Below are 23519 nucleotides of genomic sequence, written 5' to 3' on the forward strand. Positions count from 1 at the left end.
CTATAACACTCCTAGGAGATAATGAACAACTTTTGCTCTGTGAAAGACATCAAGAGAATGAGAACACAAGCAACAAACTGGGAGAAAATGTTTGCAAAAGACACATCTGATAAAAGACTGTTATCCAAAATATACAAAGAACTCTTAAAACTCAAAAATAAAAACAACCACCTGATTAAAAAATGGGCAAAAGACCTTAACCGACACCTCACCAAAGAAGACATACAGAGGGTAAAGAAGCATATGAAGATGTTTCACAGTAAATGTCATCATGGAAATGCAAACTGAAACAATCTGATACCACGACACACCTATTAGAATGGCCAAAATCTGGAACAGTGACACCACCAAATGCTGGCAAAGATGTGCAGCAACAGCAATTCTCATTTATTGCTGGTGGGAACATAAAACGGTACAGCCAGCTTGGCGGCTTCTCACAAAACTAAACATATTCTTGCCATATGATCCAACCATCACTCTCTTTAGGATTTAGCCAAAGGAGGTGAAAACTTACGTCCACACAAAAACGTGCACACAAATGTTTATAGCAGCTTTATTCATAATTGCCAAAATTTGGAGGCAACCAAGATGTTCTCCAGTAGTTGAATGCATAAATAAACTAAGGTACACCCAGACAATGGAATATTATTCAGCACTAAAAAGAAATGAGCTAGTAAGCCATGAAAAAACATGGAGGAACCTTAAATGCATATTGGTGAGTGAAAGAAGCCAATTTGAAGAGGCTACACACTGTATGATTCCAACTATATGACATTCTGGAAAAGGCAAAAGAACAAAGACAATGAAAAGATCAGTGGTTGCCAGACGTTGACGGGAAGTGAGGCGGGATGAACAGGCAGAGCACAGAGACTTTTTAGGGCAATAAAATAGTGTGTGTCCTGTTACGATGATGGATACATGTCATTATACATCTGTCCAAACCTACAGAACGTACAACATCAAGAGCGAACTCTAATGTACCCTGTGAACTTTGGATGATTATGATGTGTCAATGTAGTTTTATCCTTGGTTTAAAAAGAAAAAAAAAAAAAGCACCATTCTAAGGAGAGATGCTGATAATAGGGAAGGCTATGCCTGTGTGCGGGCAGAGAGTATATGGAAATCTCTCTACCTTCTCTCAATTTTGTTTTGAACCTTAAACTGCTCTTTAAAAATTTGTCTCTAAAATTTTTTTCAAATAATAATAATAAAAAAATTTAAAAGTGGGCAAAAGATATGAACAGGCACCTCACCAAAGAAGATACACAGATGTCAAATCAGCAGATGAAAAGAAGCTCAAGATCATATATCATTAAGGAATTGCATATTAAAACAATGAGCTATCAGTACACACTTATGAGAATGGCGAAAATCCAAAACACTGACACCACCAAATGTTGGAGAGGACGTGAAGCAACAGGAATTCTCATTTATTGCTGGTGGGAACATAAAAATGATATAGCCAGTTTGTTAGACCAGTTTCTTACAAAGCTAAATGTAGTTTTACCACACAATCCAAAAACCATGCTCTTAGGTACTTACCCAAATGAGTTGGAAATGTATGTCTACACAAAAACCTGAACCTGAATGCTTATAATAGCTTTATTCATAACTGACAAAATTCGTAAGTAACAAACGTGTCCTTCAATAGGTGGATGGATAAATAAAGCGTGGTCCATCCAGACAACGGAATATTATTCAGCACTAAAAAGAAATGAGCTACCAAACCATGAAAAGACACGAAGGAACCTTAAATGCACATGGGTAAGTGAAAGAAGACAATCTAAGGAGGCTACGTACTAGGTGATTCCAACTATAAGATGTTCTGGAAAAGGCAAACTACAGAGACAGTAAAAAGATCAGTGGTTGCCAGAGTTGGGGAGGAGGGGCCACACCTCGACTCCCGTGGACAAAAACCAGGTGGGGACCCTCAAGCTAATCCAGAAAGAATCAGACCCGGGGGCTGATTTCGGGAAGACAGACACACTACTGCCATGGGAGGTGAAACGACAGAATGGACCAGGGAAAGCCTTCTTCCAAGGAAGCAACGAGGAAGGGGAGGCTCAGCGGGCAGGGCCAGCCACCCCCACTGTTACACCTGGCGCTGTGCACTGTCCATCGGCCCCAGGTGAGAGCACCTGAGTAAGAGGGAATGGGCGCGTGCACGTGTCTGTGTGTGGACACACCTGCCTGCAGACAGGCAAGCGTGTGGCGGCACCTAGGCCTAAGCCTGAATCTTCATCTGGAATTCCAAGTCACCTCTGCCCCTGGGAATGTTTTTTTTCTATCCTTCGTGTTCACAAAACGCCCGTGCACCTGCGCATAATGTGAGGGGCCTGTCTTTGTCACCTGCAGGTTGGCATTTTATTTACACCGTGTCCTCAGTGCCCGCACACAGGTCAGTTGTGGAGTGGCTGCTCCGTCATGACCTCACACACGCTATGAGGCAGGGAGGGGAAGAAAAAGGGAAGCTCAGGCAAGGGCCTGGGAGGAGCTGCAGAGCCAGGACCGTAAGTAAGTGGGCGGAAGACCACCACCCTGAGCCCCGCCTCCTCTCACCCGCTAGCTCCCGACCTCAGTCAGGTCTGTGGCCACAGTCCTTAGCAGCCGTTTGTGCGACTGTGAAGAGCTGTGACCATGTTGTGGTCTGTCTTCCCGACGAGACTTGGAGCCCCGCGAGGGCAGCCCAGTCCCACTCCCTCCTGCTGTGCCCCCTGCACTCTAACACCATGCCTGGCACTTACCTGGTAACTTGTAAATATCGTTGGAAGGAAGCAGACTAGAGCTTAAGTGACATGTAATAGCAATAGTGCTCCTCCGGGGCACTGGAAAGCAAAGGGATATCAAGGCACAGATGCTGACAGCAAAGACTTTCCGGTTGGGGAACAATTCACAGAGGCAAGCTCTGTCCCCAGGTGGCTGCCGTGGAGCCGGAGGGAAGGGGAGAGAGCAAAGCGAGCCTGCACAAAGTGGGCCCTGCCCTGACGTTATGGGGAGATACTCACTGGAAACAACCGTGGTCTCCCCAGGAAGGCCAGTCAGCATCACTGGGACATGCACAGTGGTGCTCAGATCCGAGGGTTGACTGCCCATTCGAGTAACGTTCCGCTGATTATCTGCATCCTCGGGCTGTTCTTCCACCTTCTCTAGACAGGTGCTGGGCAGGGTATGCACAGGGCCCACACCCATCACCCCACTGGCCTCCAGGTCACAGTGCGACTCCCTGCAACCAAGAATGCACGTCAGAGTCTGATGAAGAGCCAAACTCCTATTCAGTCTGCAAAACCCTGCTTCTTAAACCCCTATCCAGATCAAATAAATCCCTGATCACTTCCTCTGTCATGGTTTTTATCACCCTATACATTTCTGTTTTTAGGTCTGAAAGGTAGGGACAGGGCTGACTCGCCTGTTTGTCCCTGGCACAAGGCCAGGCATGGCTGAAATCACATTATGTGTATATAACAGAACTGTTTGCAGAATGAAGAAGCCTGGAAGAGGATGTTACCCTAAGCCACCCCACCTGGGGCCCCACCAGGGCAAAAGCTCAGCACAGAGCTCTGCACACAAAAACCGTGCCCAGGTCGGGCTGATCCTGAGCTGTGGCCTCTGGCTGCACGAGTTCTGGCTGGTCTGTGACTCACTGGCAAGCATGGAGACTGCTGGCCTCAGCCTACCGGCTCCTGTTGCCCCTGGGTTCTCACACAGTCACTGCCAGATCCTGTCCCAGCCAGGGACCAGGCTGGGCTGGCCTGGGATGGGGGTCCTTTCCGTCATGGCCGCATAGCCCAGCCCCCTCCCATTCCACCATTTAGTCCTGTGGCCTCCTCAGGCTTCCCTCAGGCTCTCCTGACTCCCCTTGCTTCACGGGGTTACACATTTTTCTCTTCTCCCTGGGGCACCTTTTCCAAGTCTCTGTGTCCCAAGCCAATCCCAACACTTTCACCCGTAGCCTCCCTTCCTCCCGGGCGCCTTAGAGCAACGCTCCCCACCACGCTGGCCCAGCAAGGCAGGACTGTCACCACTCCAGAAAGGGGTTGAGACGAAGGGCTGGGCCGCCCGTCCAGGTCCGCACCCCTGACCTGCGTAACCGCCCAGCCTGCCCCTCACGGGCTGGTTCGCACGTCCGGCCCGGCCACCGCTCCCCGCCCGCGCCCCCCGCCCCCACCCCCGCGCGGACTCACCTAGGCTGGTGGTTGCGGAGCTCCTTGTCCTCGTCCCTGTCCCCCACCTCGCCCTCCTTCTCCGCGGCGGCCTCCTTCTCCGCCTCCTCGTGCGTGGACGGCGCCTTGTGCCGCGCGCGGTGCCTCCGCGCCGGCTCCTCTCCGCTCTCCGCCTCCCGGGGGCCGGCCCGGGGGCCGCCGCGGTGCCGCGCTCGCCGCTCGCCCTTAGCCCCGGGCGCCGCGCCCTCCCTGCCCGGCTCCGGCACGTGCCGGTGCGCGCGGTGGCGCCGGGGCTCCCGCTCTGCCGCCTCCTCCGGGGAGCCGCGCCGGTGGTGGCGCCGGCCGCCGTCGGGTCCCGGGCCGCGGCCACGCTCGCTCCGGGCCTCCCGGGGGCCCGCGGCCTCCTTGCTGCGGCTGCGGCGCGGCCGCGCCCGCTCCTCCCGGGCCCCCGGCTCCCCGCCCTCCGCCTTCGGGCCGTCCGCCGTGTCCTGCTCCCCCGCCGGCGCCGGGGCCGGGGCCGCGGCCTTGTCCCTGTCTCTGTCGCGGTGCCTGTGATGCCTGCGCGGCGGGTCCGCGCCCTCGGCAGCCTCCGCGCCCTCGGGCCGGGCCTTGCCCCCCGCGGGCCCCCGCGGGCCGTCCCGGCCCGGCTCCACCACGAGCGGTCGGTCCAGGTGCGTCTTCATGTCGGGCCGCAGGTGGCGGGAGGTGGCGAAGCGCAGCCGCTCCTCGGCGTCCATCTCGCTGTAGAGCGCCTCGCAGCTGGCCCGCAGGTTCTGCAGCCGCAGTTGGCTGGCCCGCTGCTCCCACACCGAGCGCGCCTTGGCCGAGTTCTGTTGCCTGCTGTGGGGAGACCCGCGTAAGCCGCGCCCCCAAGCCGCCCCCCACCTCTCTGCCTCGCAGGGGAAGCCACGGATGGACACACAGCGATGGAGAGATGGCAGAGGGCGCAGTGGGGGGGCGGGGGGGCGGCAGGAGCCCTGGCAACCCCAGCAGAGTCGAGGGGCAGAGTTGGCGGCCGATACCCAGGGAAACAGACCTCATCCCTGCCCCCCCCCGGGGGGGCGCCCGCAGATGGTGAGAGCCTCACCTGGGGGTGGGGGCTCAAGGCCGGGGGGCCAGGGGTGCAGAGCAGTGGGAATGACAGGCACCAGCATGAGGTGGCAAACAGGCTTCCAGGGCAGGTGGGCTGCCCGCCAGGAAGGCCAGAATGGGGCGAGGAGGGGGGCAACGTCCAAAGGGAGCAGGACTGAGGAGGTAGGAAGCCCCGAGGAGGGGCTTCTCCATCTCCACCTCCAGGAGGGGAGCCACTGGCCAGAGGAAGACGGGGTGTCTGAGAGGGAACCCGAGAAGAGGCGGGTCGTCAGGAGCGGAGAGGACAGTTACCCAGGGAGCGAGGGGCCCCGGGGGCGGCTGGCCCTCGCAGGAGTCAGGCGGGGACTCTCCCTGCGGTGGTCGGCCCCATCTGGGCAGCTGCCACTCAGCTCAGTGACCATTTGCTGAATGCCCAGGAGCCCGGCAGGCAGGTCTGCGGCTGGACACTACGTCCTGTGGTCAGCAGTGCCCTCCTCTCTCCTGGCTCCACGGGGGCTGAGAGCTCTCCGGCGCCAGGAGTGGCCCGTGGTCCAGGCTCAGCCCTCACTAGACAGGCTTCTAAAGCCCTTGACCGCCCCCCAAGCTCACCCACAGTCACAGGTGGATTCCACAGCCCAGGGTGCGTGGAAGCCCTTTGCATTCTGGGATATTTGCTGAACAAGACCCCAAAGTTGGCGAGCCGGCACCACCTCGGCCAAGTGGGACCCTCCTCAGAGGCCAGTCTCGTCCTGCAGCCGCTGGAGGTCTCGGGACCACTGTGGGGGGCAGCAGTGGCAGCACGAGAACAAGGGTGGCTATGACATCTGGGTCAGCGGCCACCTCCTCCAGCCCTCACAACCACCTCAGAGATTGGGTGCTGCTCTTGTCCCCATGTCACACTGAGCATAGAGGACGTGACTCACAGAGGGTCCTCAGCAAGTCACTGACGGAGCCAGGATCGGACGCGTGCAAGGGCAAGAGGAAAAAAGTGTCTCAAGGAGACGCGAGGCCTCCGCCAGACTCCAGCTGTGCTGACCGCACAGCCTAGAGCCACAACCTGAGGGCCTTGGGGGCCCAGGCTGGACAGGTCTCCACCCCCCGGCTCTGAGCCCCAGCCACTGAGCACCACGCTGAGTCCTGTCCCCAGGGTGGGGAGCCATTTCCAGGGAAGCACCTTGAAAGTATGAGAGCAGAAGAGCCTGATGCCTATAGCTGGGGGCCCAGACGGGGGGCAGGCAGGGCAACGTGTGGGGGACAGCTGTCGGCCTCTCTGACCATCTGCTGACCCACACTTTCGGCTGCCACCCCAGGCCCTGACCTGCTGCCCCGTTCCCAAGGTCACCTGGCAAGAGACCCACCTTCTCTTTCCTTGGCTTCAACCCAGAGCCACGGGGGACCTACCCATCCCCAGATGACACCAAAACAAAGGGCCCAACTCTGAACTATGCCGAACCCTGTGAAGTGGACAGCAGCCGCCAGGGGCGTTCCCCAGTGGTGCAGGAACCCATGAGGGCTGACGGCCGGCCACTGGTCAGGCTTCCCCATCAGCCCAGCAGGCCGAGATGGGCCTGGACTCGGAGCCATTGGGCGGCAGGTGGTGGCCTCCTCAGACACAGCCATGAGCCCTGGGGACCCGCCTGTCAGAACAGAAACAGGCAGGCAGTCAAGACGATGGGGACATAGTAGCTGGTAGCTCAGGAGGAATGGGCTCTGCCCTCAGCCTTGCCCTCAGACGCAGCTCTGTCGCACCCAGGAACCAGCTCAAGTCCATGGAGAGGCGGGGTGCCTGCTGGACTTGAGGCTGCGTGGGGCTGGCAGGCTCCCCTCATAACCTCCCAGGGGCGGCTCGACCAGCCCCGCTCCTGCTGGGTGGCTGCCTCTCTGGGCCTCACGCCACCCGAGACTGTCTGCGCCTGCCCAGCACGCAGCGGTGCTGCTGGCTGCCTCTCTGGACGTGTCTCTGCCTCCGTGCCTTGCTGGGGGGCGGCAGCCTGCCCCCACCTGCTTGCTGCTCCGTCCCTGCTCTGCCTGGCATGTGGCGCAGCGTGGCCAGCGCTCGCCTCTCACTCTCTGTGTCTCCACCGAGCTCAGCTCAAGAATGGGCGGGGGCGGGCCACGCTCTGACCTACAGTGCAGCATGGCAGAGGACTCCAACCCAGGCGGAGGCCTCGTCTAAAAGCACTCCCGAAGGGGGCACAGGGAAGGGCCCCCCACCACCACGTCCAGCCCGGCTTGCAGGCAGAGCCCGGCTCAGCTGCCCTGACCCAGACGTGCCGACGGGACTCAGAAGGAGCCTCTGAGGCGTGGCCCTGCTTTGAGGTCTCCGTGCTGAGAAAGCCAGTCATCCCTCTGTCACCCCCAGCTGCGACAATGTGAAGCAGCCCAGGTACAACAGCGCTGGTACCTACGCCCGCATCTTATGACACCCTGGGAATCAGTCGTTCAGGATGCAGCCTTCTTACCCCACGGACATCGGAGGCCCAACAGCCAGCAGGTCCGCGTGCTCATGAGAGCACCGAGCCCAGCTCTGTGCTGGCCAGGTAACAGGAGGCAGGGGTTCAGGGACGGCTGGAGCGCCCGTCACCTGCAGGACACGGAGAGGGCACCTGGCCATCTCCAGGGACTTCTCACCTGCAGGAAGAAGGCCCTGGGACAGTCAGACTGGTGTCACCCCCAGCAGGGCCACCCTGGGGTTTCTGTGGCTCTACCTCAGGCTTTGGCTGGTCTCCGGAAGCCTCACGAGCAGGCAGAAGCTCTGCTCTCGCGAGAACAAGACTTCCTAAGGGTCCCAGAGACACCCCCTCCCAGCAAGGCAGGGTGGGGCAGGAGGACCCCACGGATGTCCTGAGCCCCTGAGCCTCTACCTCATGGGAGCCACAAGGAGACAGCCCCAGTGGCACCCAGTGGTGGTCACCTCAGGAGAAGCAGATCTGCTCAAGACACCAGAGTGACAGCACAGGGACAGACAGGCAGGAGGACAGAGACCAGGAGGGAGAGGAGGGGGGCTGAGCCCAGAGAGCCTGATCCCACGAGCAGGACGTGAGGGCGTCAGGAAGTGTGCCCGCCGTCCCCGGCCAGGCTGCGGGATGTGGGCCTGGAGCTGCCCCCTGAAGCGAATGACTCGAAGTGGGAAGCAGAGTTAGGGGCGGACAGAAGGCGCTGGCGTGTAGTTATCACGAAGCCATAGATGGAAATTGCAGCAGAGAGACTCACGGTGAGGTTACGCTGGAGACAGATGAGCTGCGAGATACAGTACCTCGAGTTTGCTTTACAAAACTGCACATGCAAAAAACAAAACAGAACAAAAGTGAGAACACCAGAGAGTTCTAAGAGACGCTAGAACGGTGTGAGCCGCATCGGGTCAGGGCACAGGCTGCAGTGCGCATCCAGGCAGGAGGCCAGGGATGCTTCTATCAGAATGAGGCCAGCCGAGACCTCGGGGAAAAAGAGAAGTTGAAAGAGAAAGAGCACCCACAGAGCAGTGACCCCCACGGCTGGAGGGCAAGAGTGTCACCTTGGGCCGTCCAGCGCAGCTCTGCGCACACTGCCCCCGGAAGGGCAGTGGGGTTGGAAAGGGCGGCACCACTCGTCCGCCATTCTGCTCAGCCCCCTCGCCCCCGCCGGACCTGGCGCCCCACTCCCCGGGCGCCAGGGAGGGCTCACCCCTGTGGTCCCCTGGCCTTCGAGGCGGAGCAGAGCCGGCTGACACAGGGGCCTTACCTGCCTCCGGCCTCACCTGGGCCCTGCTTCCTGAACACCCTGCTCAGCCCCCAAGCCACCCCGGCCCCTCAGCTCCCCAGGCTCTAAGGCAGTGCCACCAGGTCACCACCAGCCTCCCCAGGAGCAAACAGCTTCTACCACCAGCCCATCTTCCCTTGAGTGTCCTTCTGGAAGTGTCTTTCTGGAAGCTTTTCCAAAAATCAATAGAGAGAAACCATAGATCTCTTTACAGTCCTTTCCCGCCCAGGGGAGGACCAGGCGGGTCCCCAGCGCTGCCTTGTCAAGGCTGAGTCAACACGCATTTGTGAGGAGCTCACAGCAGCTCAGCCGCCCCGCGTGCAAACAGGCACGTGTGTGCAAGAGAGCGAGCAAAGCGGTGTGCACGGCTGAGTGTGTGAGCTTGTGAGTCAGCATGTGAGCGTGACTGAGACTGTGAACATTAAGAGAACAAGGGTCAGGGCTTCCCTGGTGGCGCAGTGGTTGGGAGTCCGCCTGCCGATGCAGGGGACACGGGTTCGTGCCCCGGTCCGGGAGGATCCCACATGCCGCGGAGCGGCTGGGCCCGTGAGCCGTGGCCGCTGAGCCTGCGCGTCTGGAGCCTGTGCTCCGCAACGGGAGAGGTCACAGCAGTGAGAGGCCCGCGTACCGCAAAAAAAAAATTTTAAAAAGAGAACAAGGGTCAGAGCAAGCGTGTGTGAGTGTGAACCTGCGTGCAGGAGGGGCCGTGGGCACCGGCACTCGTGAGTCCCAGTGACGTCGAGGCCGACACAGCCGAGAGCCAGAAGGGCTGCATCAGCCTGAGTGTCCCTCCCTTCCAGGAGGCTGAAGGGACTGTCCCCTGAGGCCAAGGACACTGGAGCCCCAGCGGCTCTAGGGGACGCGGGTGCCCGTCTGAGGAGGGTCCGTCACAGAGCCTCCGTCCGCTCGGGCATGGCCCATGGAGCCGCTCAAACACACGGACACGAAAGGCGCCGTGAGCATCAGAGGCTCACAGCGCACGTCTTGGCCAGGCCCCCGTCTCACAGACCACACAGCGCCGCTGTGGAAGCAGGTCAGGGCGGGGTCCCACAGAGCCTCTCCCACCACCTCAGAGGCTCGGGCAGAGAAGTGAACACAGAGAGGCTGCTGCTGCCAGCAGAGCAGGGAACCGTTGGGGCAGACAGGACAGACAGGCGCTGGAGCATGGCTCCTGCCCGCAGATGTCTCAGCTCAACGGAGGAAAGCAAACAGCCACGCACGGTGGTCCTCATACCCACCACCCTCCACACCTGGGAGTGGCATCTCCAGGAGTCACATCAGACCCACTGTGCGTGCAACAGAGATGGGCTGAGGACGAGGCCCAAAGCCGCGTCCCGGGGGAGGCCGCGGGACCCACAGCTGGCCCAAGAGGGGGACGCAAGGGCCAATGCCCAGACATAGCCCAGGTTGGCCGTGACAGGGATGGGCCAGCACCGAGCTCAGGGCCTGCTGTGAGGGAGAGCACCAAGTGTCCCCCAGGCCCCGGGGATGCAGGTCTACAGCCTGCTTCCTGCACAGCAGCATCCAAAACAGGGACGGGGACGGAGGGAGAGGAAGGACATCCAGACTTCCCTCTCTGGTGTCCTGACAAGCTCCCCGTGGCTGTGCTGAGGGCCCCTCCCCGCTAAGGTCTCAGCCCAGGTGGGAATGGACACCCTGCCGCACATCCCCAAAGAATGGGCAGCCCTGGGAAGCAGCAGGGGACACAGGACACCACGTTCCCCTCCGGAACAGCAGGAAGGCAAAAGTTACACAGAAACTCCACAGGGCCCATGTGAATAAATGGGTCAGTCACCAGCCACGTCCTCTACGCAGACCGCCAGCAGCTTACACAGCTCAGGAAGTAACCGGGTCACAGCAAGCCCAGGACCAAGCAGACCGAGCAGGTGCACTGGCCAGACAACAAAACTCCAGAATAACTGGGCACTGAGCCCCCAGCAGCTGTTGGAATGATGGCGGCTGTGTCCTGCCTGGCTCCTTGCAGGACCCCTGCACCCCTGCCTGGACTCCCGGGGCCTGGGACCTCCCTTTGCTTCTTCTCCCCCAAAGGCCAGCACTTTCTGCTCACTTTAGAGACAGGTCCTCTGCAGACATCCCCCTAGAAAACAGGCCATGGCCCTGTGACTTCCAGGAGAGAATGGGGCTGCTAAGATGCACCCTCACCTGTGTGTGTACACACTCCCACTCCCACTCCCACAAATGCATCCACGTGCCAGCGCAATCTCAGCACCAGTGCCTGTGTCACCACAGACGGGCCTGAGGTGCTCTGACCACGCAGCACAGTGTGCACGGGAGAGGGAAGCAGCTGCAGAGTGGAGGCCCGTGGAGCAGCGTGGGGAGTGGGCGCCATGGCGGGGGCTGGCGAGCGGGGCGGAAGGCAGGGGCAGCAGCTTCAGGGTGGGCTCAGCCTGGCCCCGAGCCCCTCTGTGTTCTCCCACGGCCACCCAGTGACTGGGATTGGGCCAGACTTTCCTGCCTCCTTCCCCGGGGGCCAACGCCCCCCAGCCCACCGTGGCTTTTAGCCCTGCGCTGGGCGTTCTGTCCCAACTCGGAAATCCATAACGCCCCCAGCAGCGCTCTCAGCTGGCTCTGGGTGACCAGAGTCCCCGACGGAAGTCTCGGCCCCGCCTGCACCTCTGCTCGTCAGAGAGGTCTCCTCTCGACCCCTGTCCCAACCCCAGAACTCGATACTATTGGAAACCGCGTTAAGTCTCTTGGGCTGCTGAAGTAACCCCTTGAATCTTCCGGCTCACAAAACACAGTTCTGAAAGGCGGTGTGTAAGTCAGACACGCCAAGTCCCTGGCGCCGCCCACGACTGTCCAGGGGGCCGCCTTCCGCAGTCACTCCCACCCAGGGCGTTGCCACGCCGCGCCCTCACCCCGGCGGGGAGAAGCGGGGAGGCTTTACCTGGTGGTCTCTTTGCTCAAAGGCCCTGCAGGGGAGGAGCGCCATTCCCCCGCGTCTCAGCTCCTAGGGAGGGGCTGTGTCCTAACAGCTCCAGCCAAGGCGAGGGCCCCTGAGGAGGCCCCGGGGGAGCTGGACTCTGCTCCCACCACCGCCCGCAACCCTCTCCGAGAGCCTTACGCGGCGATGGAGATGTTGGCGGCAGACATGGGGCTGACTTCAGCCACTTCTTTGGCCTTTTGCAGAGCAAGCTTCTGGTTGGCTGCTTCTTCCATCTCCTCTTCGTCCTGTTTGCACAGACAGAAATGTGGAGCTGGCCTGAGAGTGATGTGTCCACTCCGATGCCACCAGCTCTTCCTCCTGGAGCCTCCGAGTCCTTCCTGTCTCCTGAGCCAGCGGAGCCAGGAAGCCAGCTCCTGCCTTAGCACGACCCACCCATGCTCCAGACCCCACTGCTATGCCCACCTCTGCAGGCAACAGTCCCCAGGGTTTCTGTGTCAGCACCCCTTCCCAGGGCACTCACAGCTGACAGCCCCACTCCAGAGCTCCAGCCCCAGGGACCCATTTCTGCATGTTAGTCTTAGTCCATCAAAATGCAAACCCACCCCTCCTCTATTCCCACCTGCTCCCCCGCCACCCAGAGCACTTGTCACACTGGAACGAAGTCAGTCTCTGCCCCAGAGTGCTGAGCCAGGGCGAGGGGCAGGCTCCCCACCCTGAGCCTGGGTCCCCACCCTGCACCACCCACAGGAACCGTCACCAGGAATGTGCCTAGCAGGGCCACCTTGCAGCCTTTGAGCTTTTCCACCTGGACTCATCGGGTCACATCTGTCTACCTGTGACCATGCCTGGCCCTGTGTCCCCTTCCCCACTGAGCCCCACGGCTCTCTGCCACCCGGGATAGCATGTGCTCATGTGTGCGCACCTGCGCAGACACCCCGCCCTGCCTCTGCCTCTCCATGGGAAGGGAGTGGACATCCAGACAGACCCTCCAGCCCTGACCCCATGGCACTAGGCAAAACCAACATGATCTGCTCCTCAGATCTAGATAAAAAGCTCTAGGTTGAGTCTACGGGCCCTGGCAGGCAAACTAGTCTCTGTGCCATCCAGCTAGATCACTGGGACCACCCTTATATCCCCCATTACCCCAATCCCGGGCCCACCTGGCTCCCCTGGGAGCTGGCATTCCCAACAGGTCCCAAAATGTCCTTGAATCTGCTTTTAGAGGCACAGTAATGGCAACTCAGCTCCCTATGAGCTGTCTGCAGATTTCCCACCATAGAGAAGAGACAGTTAAACGTCAGGCCTCAGAGGGGGGGCAGAGCTGGACCCACCACGGAGCTCCCTAGAGACGCTGTTCCTCCAGCTACGGGCTCCAGCCTGGTGTACAGTCCTCAAATCACTCCAGGTGGTGTTCGACAAACAAACCCGATGTGCGTTTATTTCCACTTCAAAATAAACGATGCTACCATATATTTGTGGGACTGTAAAGGAGGGAGTGTCTGCCCTTTGGTCTCTTGGCCAGCCCAGGAATGCCCCATAGCCTGACACAGACAGGCGTCCACCCGCCCCAACTCCCAAAGCAAGGAAATTCTTGAATTAGGGCAGCTTGCCCAAAGGGGCCACCACCTATGGTCTGTGCGTGGATACAGGACCCCAAGGACATGGCCTGTCAGTATGTCCTCAGCCACTGACAACCTAGAAGGGGCAGTGAGAGCTTTGAACTCAAGCTCACCCAGCCCAGGACAGCTGGTGCCAGACCAACGATGCTGCTGGGCACCCCTAGCTCACGTGGTCCTGTAAATCCTGACCCCAAGAAGTGCTCCGTGGTTGCACGGGTCCCCCCAGCCAGGGGCTTGGGCCATTCTCCAGCCCCTCCTGAACGGCAAGGTTCAGGCTAGGAACTGGCTGACGACAGAAATGGGCACGCCAGTGGGATTCCCAATCCTCAGAAGCCAGCACCCAGAAGAAGGGAGGAGTCCAGACCCACAGGCACTGTCCCAGCCCAGCTAGGGGGTGGGGGGAGGCACACCGCACGGGCCGCCCCCCTGGAGCACTCCTCCCAGGGAGCCGGGTGGGGCAGCACGGCACCTGTACAGTGCGCGCTGTCAGGACCACCGTGGCACACCTGCATCTCTGTCGCCTGCCCTCCTCAGGGAAGGCCCGAGTCAAGCCCCAGAATGGGGACAGTGTGAAGAGTCTTAGGATGTGCTAGACTGGAGCGGGTGCAACCCAAGTGGAAGGCTGTCAGGGATGGCGGGCGCGAGCGCACGGACACCCCCACACACAGGTGCGCGCACAGGCGCAGGCCCGGTGTACAGAGCAAGTACGTGCGTGCCTGCAAGGAGCAGCGCCTGCTCAGAGCCCCTGACCAGCAGGAGCGCCCTCTGCACCAGGAGCCGGGCTTGTCAAAGCGCCAGCCTGAGGCTGAAACAGCGGGCTGCCTGCACTGTCCAGGGCAGAGAGGGTGACAGTAAGCAGGCAGGGGGTGGTGTCATCTGGAGGGAAACCACAGGGGAGACATGTCTAATCACATCCCCCACCAGGCTCAAGGATGAGAGATGACTATTAGACGACTCCCACTGGGTACAGCCTGGAAAGAAAGCTGTCCTGCTGGGGCATGGGCTTGCTGAGAACAGGACCGACTGCTCCCCCGGCACCAGCCTGGCCCGACTCTGAGGACAGCGCTGCCCAGTGACAGCCTGAGCTCAGCCATCCACACCGGGGATGACCACAGGGGTCCCTCACTGCCCTTTGAGGTCTTCAGACTGGATGGCCCCTAGGCCCACCTCCTGATGCGTCTTGCTCCTGAGAGGACACAGCCCCCTCCACACAGAGACCAGGGCAGCCTGGTCCCCATCTTCCAGGCCCCTCTCTGGTCTGCGCCCTGTCCTCCACCACCTGCTCCCACACCTTCTCCTGCCTTTCTGGTCATCCTTCCCAGGTCTTGGCTTCCCGGTAGCCGCCCTCGTGGTCATCTGCCTTCCTGCCGTGCTCTTTCTCCCTACCTCCTCGGTGCCGCTCCCCCACAGCCCTGCCTGTCCAGGGCCTGGAGGAAACACCCCTGGACAGCAGTCACATGGCCCTTAACCCAGGTCCTGGCCCTCCTCATGGCTCTGCAGCCGCATCCAGAGCAACACGGGTTGACCCCCCCACCCCACCCACACCTAGGCTGCAGGTGGGTCCCTACCTACACACCTTGGTCAGTTCCTGCGCGTTGGCAAGGTTGTCCACGGCGATGGCCAGAAAGACGTTCAGCAGGGTGTCTGGTCGGCTCCAGCTAAGGAAGGGAAGCCCCCTGACCCACAGCCTCTCCCAGGGTCGGACCACGGCTCCCTCTGACAACACGGGGCCCGTCTCCCAAGGGCCTGAGCAGCCTTGGCCTCCTCCCTTGGTATCCACATGCCCCCACCCCCGGCCCTCCAGCCCTGTCAGCCTGTCAGCCCCAGACACAGCCCAGCCCAGCCGCTGGGCCCTGCGGCCCCCCGGCCTCCACCGGCCTCCTTCATGCAATCTCACATCGCCCGGCCTCCTCGAAAGCCCACACCACCCCTTCCCCCCCGCCACCTCTTCAGGGCCGACGCTCCAGGCCGTAAGCTTGCGCCGTGTTGGGTTAATCTGCCTTTGCCTCCTAAGAGGGCACAAGGGCTGCCCACTCTGCCCCCACCTCTCCCAACAAGCACCCAGGCTGCATGTGGGCCCCGGCACCTTTGGGTCCTGTGAGCAGAGACCACCGACGGACCAGCGTCCCGGCAAGGCTCACGGACACGTGCCTGGCTTCATTCCCACCTTCCTTTACCAAAGCCGAGTCCCGGGACCCCTCCCTCGAGGTGCCCCTCCTCCAGAGCAGCAGGGGCAACATGCGGATGGCAGATGCCACGGGAGTGCCCGGCAGGAGGCCGCCACCTCCAAAGCCTCCTCCCACTGTGCCCCCTGGGAGCCGCGACAAGGTGCTCCTATGGCCCCCAGTCAGAAATGAGGAAACAAAGGCCACAGAGGGTAGGTAACTCCCCAGGGTCCCAGGGTCAGGGGGCCCAACGGCCCTGCCCCACCCATCTGAACTCTGCAGGCTCAGGTCCTCGCGCTGCCGCTGACCTGAATCCCTTCTGGTTTCCCGTCGCTGGAGCCACCTCTCCCCATCTCAGCGCCAGGCAGCACTGTCCTCCCTGCGCTGCCCCCTCCCCCCGCCCCGTCCCCAGCCCTCGGTGCCTCACCCCTGTACTGTCCCCGCAGACCCAGGCCTACCCTTGGCCCCCGCGGGCGGGTGCCCTCCCGGTCACCTAGTGCCCTGCACACTGACAATGGGCAGGGAGTCCTTTGCCATGCGGTGTCCGCTGCCCGCTCAATGCCAGCAGCCCCTTCCCCTGAGCTGTGACAGCCGAACCGTCTCAGACCCTGCTGGTCCTGGGGCAGATGCCCAGGGACAGCCCTGGGCCCCATGTTATCCCAGGGGCTCTGGGCCAGTGTCAGGCTCAAGCAGCCGTCGGCTCTGGGTGACCCCTGTGGGTCAGGCCCCCTGTCTGGCAAGGAGGTGCCCTGGGACTCAGGGGGGACCCACATCCCAGGGCAGTGCCTCATAGACAGGCCTGTTCAGGGCCCCAGTGGGGCCCACGGGACAGGACGCCAAGGTCGGCTGCTGCCTCCTGGCACTGACCACAGCTGTGGGCACCCTCAGAGGCCTCGCTACGCCAAGAGCAGGATGAAGGCCATGCCCCTTGGGGCCCAGCCACAGGGACACACTCCAATTGGGTAGCACGGTCAGGGGGGCCCGAGGCAGAGCCCCCCTGGCTGGACTTGCCCTGACCCCGCAGAGTCCTGCACCCCAGACCCTGAAACCCAAGCCTGACGAGCATCCTCCGCACAAGAACTTCCTTTGCGCTTCTCTGCAGGCAGGACATTTCCATGGGTAAAGGTTTTTTAAAAAGCCCAGTGCCACAACTTAATTACTGAATTAAATTAAAGTGAAAACAAAATAGATGGCTGCCCTCAGGCTCAAAGCCCACGTCTTCCCTCCGCTGACCTCGCTGCTTGCCTCGGGACACCCCACGTGCTGCTCACGCTTTCCTGGGCCTGCGGCCCGACCTCAGGCTGCATCTGTAACTCAAGCTGCTCCTGGGCAGGGGTGCGTCACGGCCCACCCTCCATGGGAAAGCCGCCCACACGTTTGTGCCGACCACCGGCTCCGTCCTCCTGGGGAGGGAGGGGAGAGCAGGCCCAGGAAGCACTGACCCCCTCGGCCAGACGGCAGAAGGATACAGTTTCCGAACAGCGTCAGGACAATGAAGTAAACCGACGAGAACATGCCTTTGCTGACTCCACCTTGGGATTCGATCCCATGATACATCACCGCGTTCCAGTCCTCCCCAGTCAGGATCTGCAGAGGCAGGCAGAGCACCCGGGGCATGTCCCCACAGCCACCCGCGTGCACACGCACGCCCGCGCCCGCGAGCCCACGGGCACACGAGTGCGCACACACAGGTCCGTGGATGATGGTCAAGGCGGCCCAGGAGCCTCTGGAGAAACTTCCAGAAGGACATGGCTGCTGGCCTGGGTCAGGCCTTATAAGGTGAATATGCTCTGGGTTTCTGCCAAGAATGGAAAGGGAGCTCCCAGCAGGACAGAAAGGTGAGCAAAGGCAAGGAGACCGTGGCACAGCTTCCCACGTCCCACAGCTGCCTGGTCACTGCCGCACCAGTGAGGAAACTGAGGCTCAGAGAGGGGCGCAAGCTGCTCACAGCCAGACAACAGCTGCAGGGCCTCTGACCCTCCAGGTTCCTGCCTCCCCTGGCCCAGGGGGTCCAGGCCACGAGGGCGGCTAAATGCCGTCCTTGCCCCATCGGGAAACACGTGCCTCTTTTTCACTTGTATTTTGGGGAAAGTACAAGGGGATAAGGCGACAGACATTCGTGTGTCTGCCACTCAGAATGGAAATTGCTAACATTTTCTCATATTCGCATCAGGTCCCACTGCCCACGGTCACCCTCGACAGGCAACCCCAACCGTGAACCCGGGGGGCCTCCCGTCTTTGTGGTCCTATACCACACAACACACACACACACCTATAAACGAAATACACCACGCGTGTTTTAAACACGCACGGGCAGGTGTCAGACTACATCAGCATTCCGTTCACTCACTCTTTTTTTATCTGTGAAGTTTACCCGAGTGGCACACACAAACCCACTGTTCGTGGAAGGTGCTGCATAGATTCCTTCCACGTACTCACCCATCTTCTCCAACAGGCACTTCCGAGGTTTTTGCCGGTGTGTCCCATCGTGAACATGAAGTTTGTCTAGAACTGGTTCTGCTGGATCGGAGGCTCTGCACACCTTTGACTTCACTAGACATTTCCTAAGTGCTTATCCCAAATCACAGTCCCACCAGCAACACAGGCTGTGTCTTCCTCACACCCTCGTCCCACACCGAGCACAGTCACACCCTTTGATAGGTCCCGGCCAGCGGGGTGAATGGAAGAGCCAGTCAGGCGGGACGTCTTCTCTTGTATCCAGTGGCTGCTCAGATCTCCTTTCTGTGGACTTTCAACGCTGTGGCTTGTATTTCTGATAACTCACCTTTTCTTACTGACTTCCTTATGTATTCTTGTATATACTAGTCCTCTATCTGCAATGTCTACTGGAAAAATCTTCTGCTGGTCTCCTTTTTGCTTTTAACTAATTTTTTTGTATTATAAAGAAGTTTAAGGAAGTCAAATGTATCAGTCTTTTCCTTTATCGTTTCTGCTTTTTGCCCCTTAAGAAATCTCTCTCCATCCCAAGGTCATAAAGAATTTTCCTATATTTCTTCAAATCATTTTAAAGTTTGCCTTTTAGGTCTCTAATCCAACTAGAGCTTGTGGTTACTGCTCTGTGCACACCTGAGGATGAAGACCTACTTTTCTCCCACACAGAAGGCTCGTTTTTTGACCACCCCATCCCCCTCCCATTGATTTAAAATGCCATCTTTTTCATATGACCAACTTCCTACATAGGCTTGGGCATGTTTCTGGGCTTTCTAGTCTGTTCTTTGATACTTTGTCTTTATGCCTCACTATCTTCATTACTGTAGCTTTATAATAAGTCTTGATATATGGAGGGGCACATCACTCCTTCTTGAACTGTCCTGGCTATTCTTGGCCATTTCCTCTCCCAGGAATCAATATGCTGAATTCCAAGAGCAGTTCTGTTGGGATTTGGATCACAAATTAAATTAGGGAGAACTGATCCCTTTACCACAGTAAGGTGTCCCAAACAATTTATAATTTCACCTGTAAAAGTCTTGCATACGTTTTGTGGATTTATTTCTGGATAACATAGCTTCTGTTACTACTGTAAATGAAATCTTTCATTTTAATTGAATATTCTAATTGAATGATACTGTTATATAGAAAAGCTTTATTTTTCCTAGGTTGATCTTGTGTTCAGCAACAATGAATTCTCTTATTATTTCTAATTGATTCTCTTGAGTTTTCTATGTAAATAATCACACCATTTGTAAATAATCACTATTTTGTCTATTCCTTTCCAGTCCTTCTACCTCTTTCTTTTTCTTATTACATTGACTTCAACTGCCTGAATACTAGATATCCTTGGTTATGCTTTCAATCTGTATTAGTCTGGGTTCTCCAGAGAAACAGAACCAAGGGGAGATGTCTGGGTATATCTTGTGGTCATGGAGAATAAGTCCCAAGACCCACAGCTGACAAGGAGAGACAATGGTTTAAGTTTCAGCCCAACTCTGAGTCCAAAGGCAAGAGAAGATGGATGTCCCAGCTCAAAGATGGTCGGGCAGCGAGAGTGGACTCTCCCTTAACTCAGCCCTTTTATTCTACTCAGGCCTTCAGTGGACTAGGTGAGGCTTCCACATCTGCTTTCTCAGTCCACCAATTCAAATGCTCATCTCATCCAGAACCACCTTCATAGACACACCCAGAAATAATGCTTAATCTAGGCACCCCATGGTCCAGTCAAGCTGACATAAAATTAACCACCAACAATCTTTTATCTGTGATGTTTGCTATGGTCTTTGTAAAATAATAGCCTTATTGAGATATAATTAACATACCATATAATTCAGTCATTTAAAGTGTATAATTCAATGGTTTTTAGTATATTCACAAATATGTGCAACCATTACCACAGTCAATTTTAGAACTGAATTCTAAATTCAGAATTTAGAATTCTGAATTTAGAATTTTATTTCCATCTCTTCAAAAAAGAAACCCATCCATATTAGCTATCACCCAACTAGCTGTGGGTTTGTTTTGTTTTTTTTTTTTTTTTTGAGTCCTCAGTATTTTAAGTTCTTTGTATAACATGTTTTTCATCATAATATCAATATTTTGTCTTTCTAAATCTATTGACACGCTTATTTTTCTCTTTTAAACTGTAGAGATCAGGAAATTACATTGACAAATCATTGTATTACTGAGATAAGCACAGTTTAGCCATGAGGTTCTATTTTATACATATTGGATTTGATTTTTGAATATTCTATTTCAGACTATTTGCATCTACCTTCACTGAGCGAACACTTAGAGTGCCTGCCTGCTGTGTGTCAGGCAATCTTCAGGCACTTGAGATCCTCAGTAGACAAAACAAAGCCCCTGCCTAACAGATCTGTGGAAGGAGAGAACTCTCTGAAATGGAGCCAGGAGGCCTGTACGGAATCTGACCTTTTGACCACTTTATGTCCTAATGCAGGCCTCCAGAACATCTGTCAGAAACTCAAGACACTTATCAGACACCTACCCTAAAACGCCTGGTGACAGCCATCCTTGAAGGACACACATTTCCCTTCTTGTGTCAGAGCACAGCCTCATGGCTTTTGTCTTACAAGCCCCCAACTCTTTCTCTTCCCCAAGACACTCTTTTTATTTTAGCCAAATCTGTGTCTCTTGAATTGCAATTCTTAAGACCCCAGAACACTTATTTGCAGCCTCCTGAAGTTTTTTTGGTTGACAGAGCTCACACTCTTTCTGCATTTTGCTTTCCTTACATTGTCTTTGCCGGGCTGTGGGGTCAAGGTTGTCCTAGCCCCATGAAATGGTTTCTTCCCTTCTCTAGAAGTGTCTGAGTCCATTATCATTTGTTCCTTAAAGGCGTGGCAAAACTCACCTTATAACTCCCCGAGCCCTGGGCAGGAGGCAGGAAGGCAGGAAGAGAGCTTTGAGTAGGGATTCCATTTCTTTAATGGTTATAAAATTATCCAGTTCTTTTTTCTTCTTGAGCTAATTTAAGTAACTAATGTTTTCCTATAGAAGTGCACATTTCATCTAAGTTTTCAAACCTATTGGCATAAAGTTGCCATAATATTCTTTTGGGATTTTTAAAAATACCTCCCTTTTCTGTAGTTATACCTCCCTTTTGGGCTATACTTTTTTAAAAAATATTTTTTTATTGAAGTATAGTTGATGTACAATATTAGGTAAGTTACAGGTGTACAATACAGTGATTCACAATTTTTAAAGGTTATATGCCATTTATAGTTATTATAAAATATGGCTATATTCCCTATATTGTACAATATATCCTTGTAGCTTATTTTATACATAATAGTTTGTACCTCTTACCCCTATATTGCCCCTCCCCTCTCCCCTTTCCCCACTGGTAACCACTCTTTTATTCTCTTTATCTGTGAGTCTGCTTCTTTTTCATTAGATTCACTAGTTTGTTGCATTGGGCTATACTTTTTATTTGTGTTTTTTTCTTGATCAGTCTTGCTATAAAGTTATCTACTTTATTAGCCTTATTGAGAACGAGCTTTTTAGGATTTTGTTATCTTGGTATTTTAGTTTTATGTTTCATTAATGTCTGCTCTTAGCATCATTTTTTCCTGCTTTCAATTTCTCTTTGGTTTACTCTATTATTCTTTTTTCTAGATTTTTAAGATGAGTACTTATTTATTTTTAGTCATTCTCTTATTTTGATAATTGCTTTTAAGACTCTAAGTTTTCCTCTAAGTATTGCCTCAGACTCATCCTATGAGCTTTGCTAATTATTGTTCAGTTCTAAATATTCTGTACTGTCCACTGTGCTGTCTTCTTCAACTCAAACCCTCAGCTTTCAAATATGGGGAAGATCTTAAGTGACTGTTTACTAGTGCTTTCTATTTATTTAAGTAATATCAAGAATGTGCTGGACTTCCCTGGTGGTGCAGTGGTTAGGAATCTGCCTGCCAGTGCAGGGGACACGCATTTGATCCCTGGTCCCAGAAGATCCCACATGCCGCGGAGCAACTAAGCCCGTGTGCCACAATTACTGAGCCTGCGCTCTAGAGCCTGCAAGCCACAACTACTGAAGCCCACGTGCCTAGAGCCTGTGCTCCACAACTAGAGCCTGTGCTCCACAACTACTGAAGCCCACGTGCCTAGAGCCTGTGCTCCACAACAAGAAGCCTGCGCACCTCAACGAAGAGTAGCCCCTGCTCGTTGCAACTAGAGAAAGCCCGCGCACAGCAACAAAGACCCAATGCAGCCAAAGACAAATAAACAATATAAACAAATTAAAAAAAAAAAAGAATGTGCACTGTAGGAGTGTGATTCTTTAATACTTGTAGAAATTTCCAGAGTGACTTAACAAGTGATCAATTTCTGTAAATGTTCCTTGTACCCCAAATAATGACTATTTTATTCACTATCAATTGGCAAGTTCTGTATGCATCAGCCGATTTGTGACTGTTGTGCGCATGAGTTCTTTTACATCCTGTCTAATCCCTTATCAGCTTCATCCTTCAGTCTGATAGAAATAAAATCTCTTAAAAGAGAGTGGACTGTTGATTTCTCCTTGTAATTCTGTCGGTTTTTGCTTAGTATGTTTTTTGAGCCGCGCTGTTAGGCTGCATCTTCCTTTTATTGTTATGTAATGTACTTCCTTTTTTTTTTTTTTTTTTGGTGGTACGCGGGCCTCTCACTGTTGTGGCCTCTCCCGCTGCGGAGCACAGGCTCCGGACGCGCAGGCTCAGCGGCCATGGCTCACGGGCCCAGCCGCTCCGCGGCATGTGGGATCTTCCCGGACTGGGGCACGAACCCGTGTCACCTGCATCGGCAGGCAGACTCTCAACCACTGCGCCACCAGGGAAGCCCTGTACTTCCTTATTTTTACTACAGCTTTTTTTTCACCTTCTTTCTCACTTCTATTTTGGTTGATGTTAACATTACACCAGCTTTCTTTTGGTTAAGGTCTACTTAGTTTTTGTACCCATTTAATTTTAAATTATGTACGATTTCAAACATTCAGAAAGGTACAATGAATAATATTTAAAGCTCTGTGTAGCCATTACCCAGCTTAAGAAATAAAACTTTAAAATGTAGCTGAAGTTCCCTCAATAGAAATCTCCAGTCTCATTCCTCCTCTCCCCAAGCCCACCTCACCCTGAATTTGGTGTTAAACATTCCCATGCAAGCTTTTACACCTTTACTTCCATGTATACCATAAACAATATTGTTATGCAGTATGTTTTGAAACAAGATGTTTCCATCCTTACTAAATATTTAGTATCATATGCTAAACCATAATGGAAAAGAACGGAAAAAAGAATGTATATATATACGTATAACTGAATCACTTTGTTGTACAGCAGAAATTAACACAACATTGTAAATCAACTATACTTCAACTTAAAAAATTAGTTAAATAATATCATATGCT

The 23519-nt window shown here is 55.5% G+C and overlaps 1 protein-coding gene across 1 annotated transcript in view; it reads right to left on the reverse strand.

Moving 5' to 3' along the window:
* The window catches only part of CACNA1B (calcium voltage-gated channel subunit alpha1 B), a 196512-nt gene that overhangs the window by 76850 nt on the left and 96143 nt on the right, over positions 1–23519 (reverse strand). The window contains exons 16-20 of the mRNA XM_082628592.1: positions 17131–17248; positions 15073–15140; positions 12055–12161; positions 4182–5000; positions 3006–3223 (exon numbers count right to left, since the gene is read on the reverse strand). Coding sequence (XP_082484718.1) covers positions 3006–3223; positions 4182–5000; positions 12055–12161; positions 15073–15140; positions 17131–17248 — 1330 coding nt within the window. The remainder of the gene's footprint in view (positions 1–3005; positions 3224–4181; positions 5001–12054; positions 12162–15072; positions 15141–17130; positions 17249–23519) is intronic.

The sequence above is a fragment of the Mesoplodon mirus genome (assembly GCF_964341445.2).
Source record: "Mesoplodon mirus genome assembly, chromosome: 1".
NCBI classification, from domain to species: Eukaryota; Metazoa; Chordata; class Mammalia; order Artiodactyla; family Ziphiidae; genus Mesoplodon; species Mesoplodon mirus.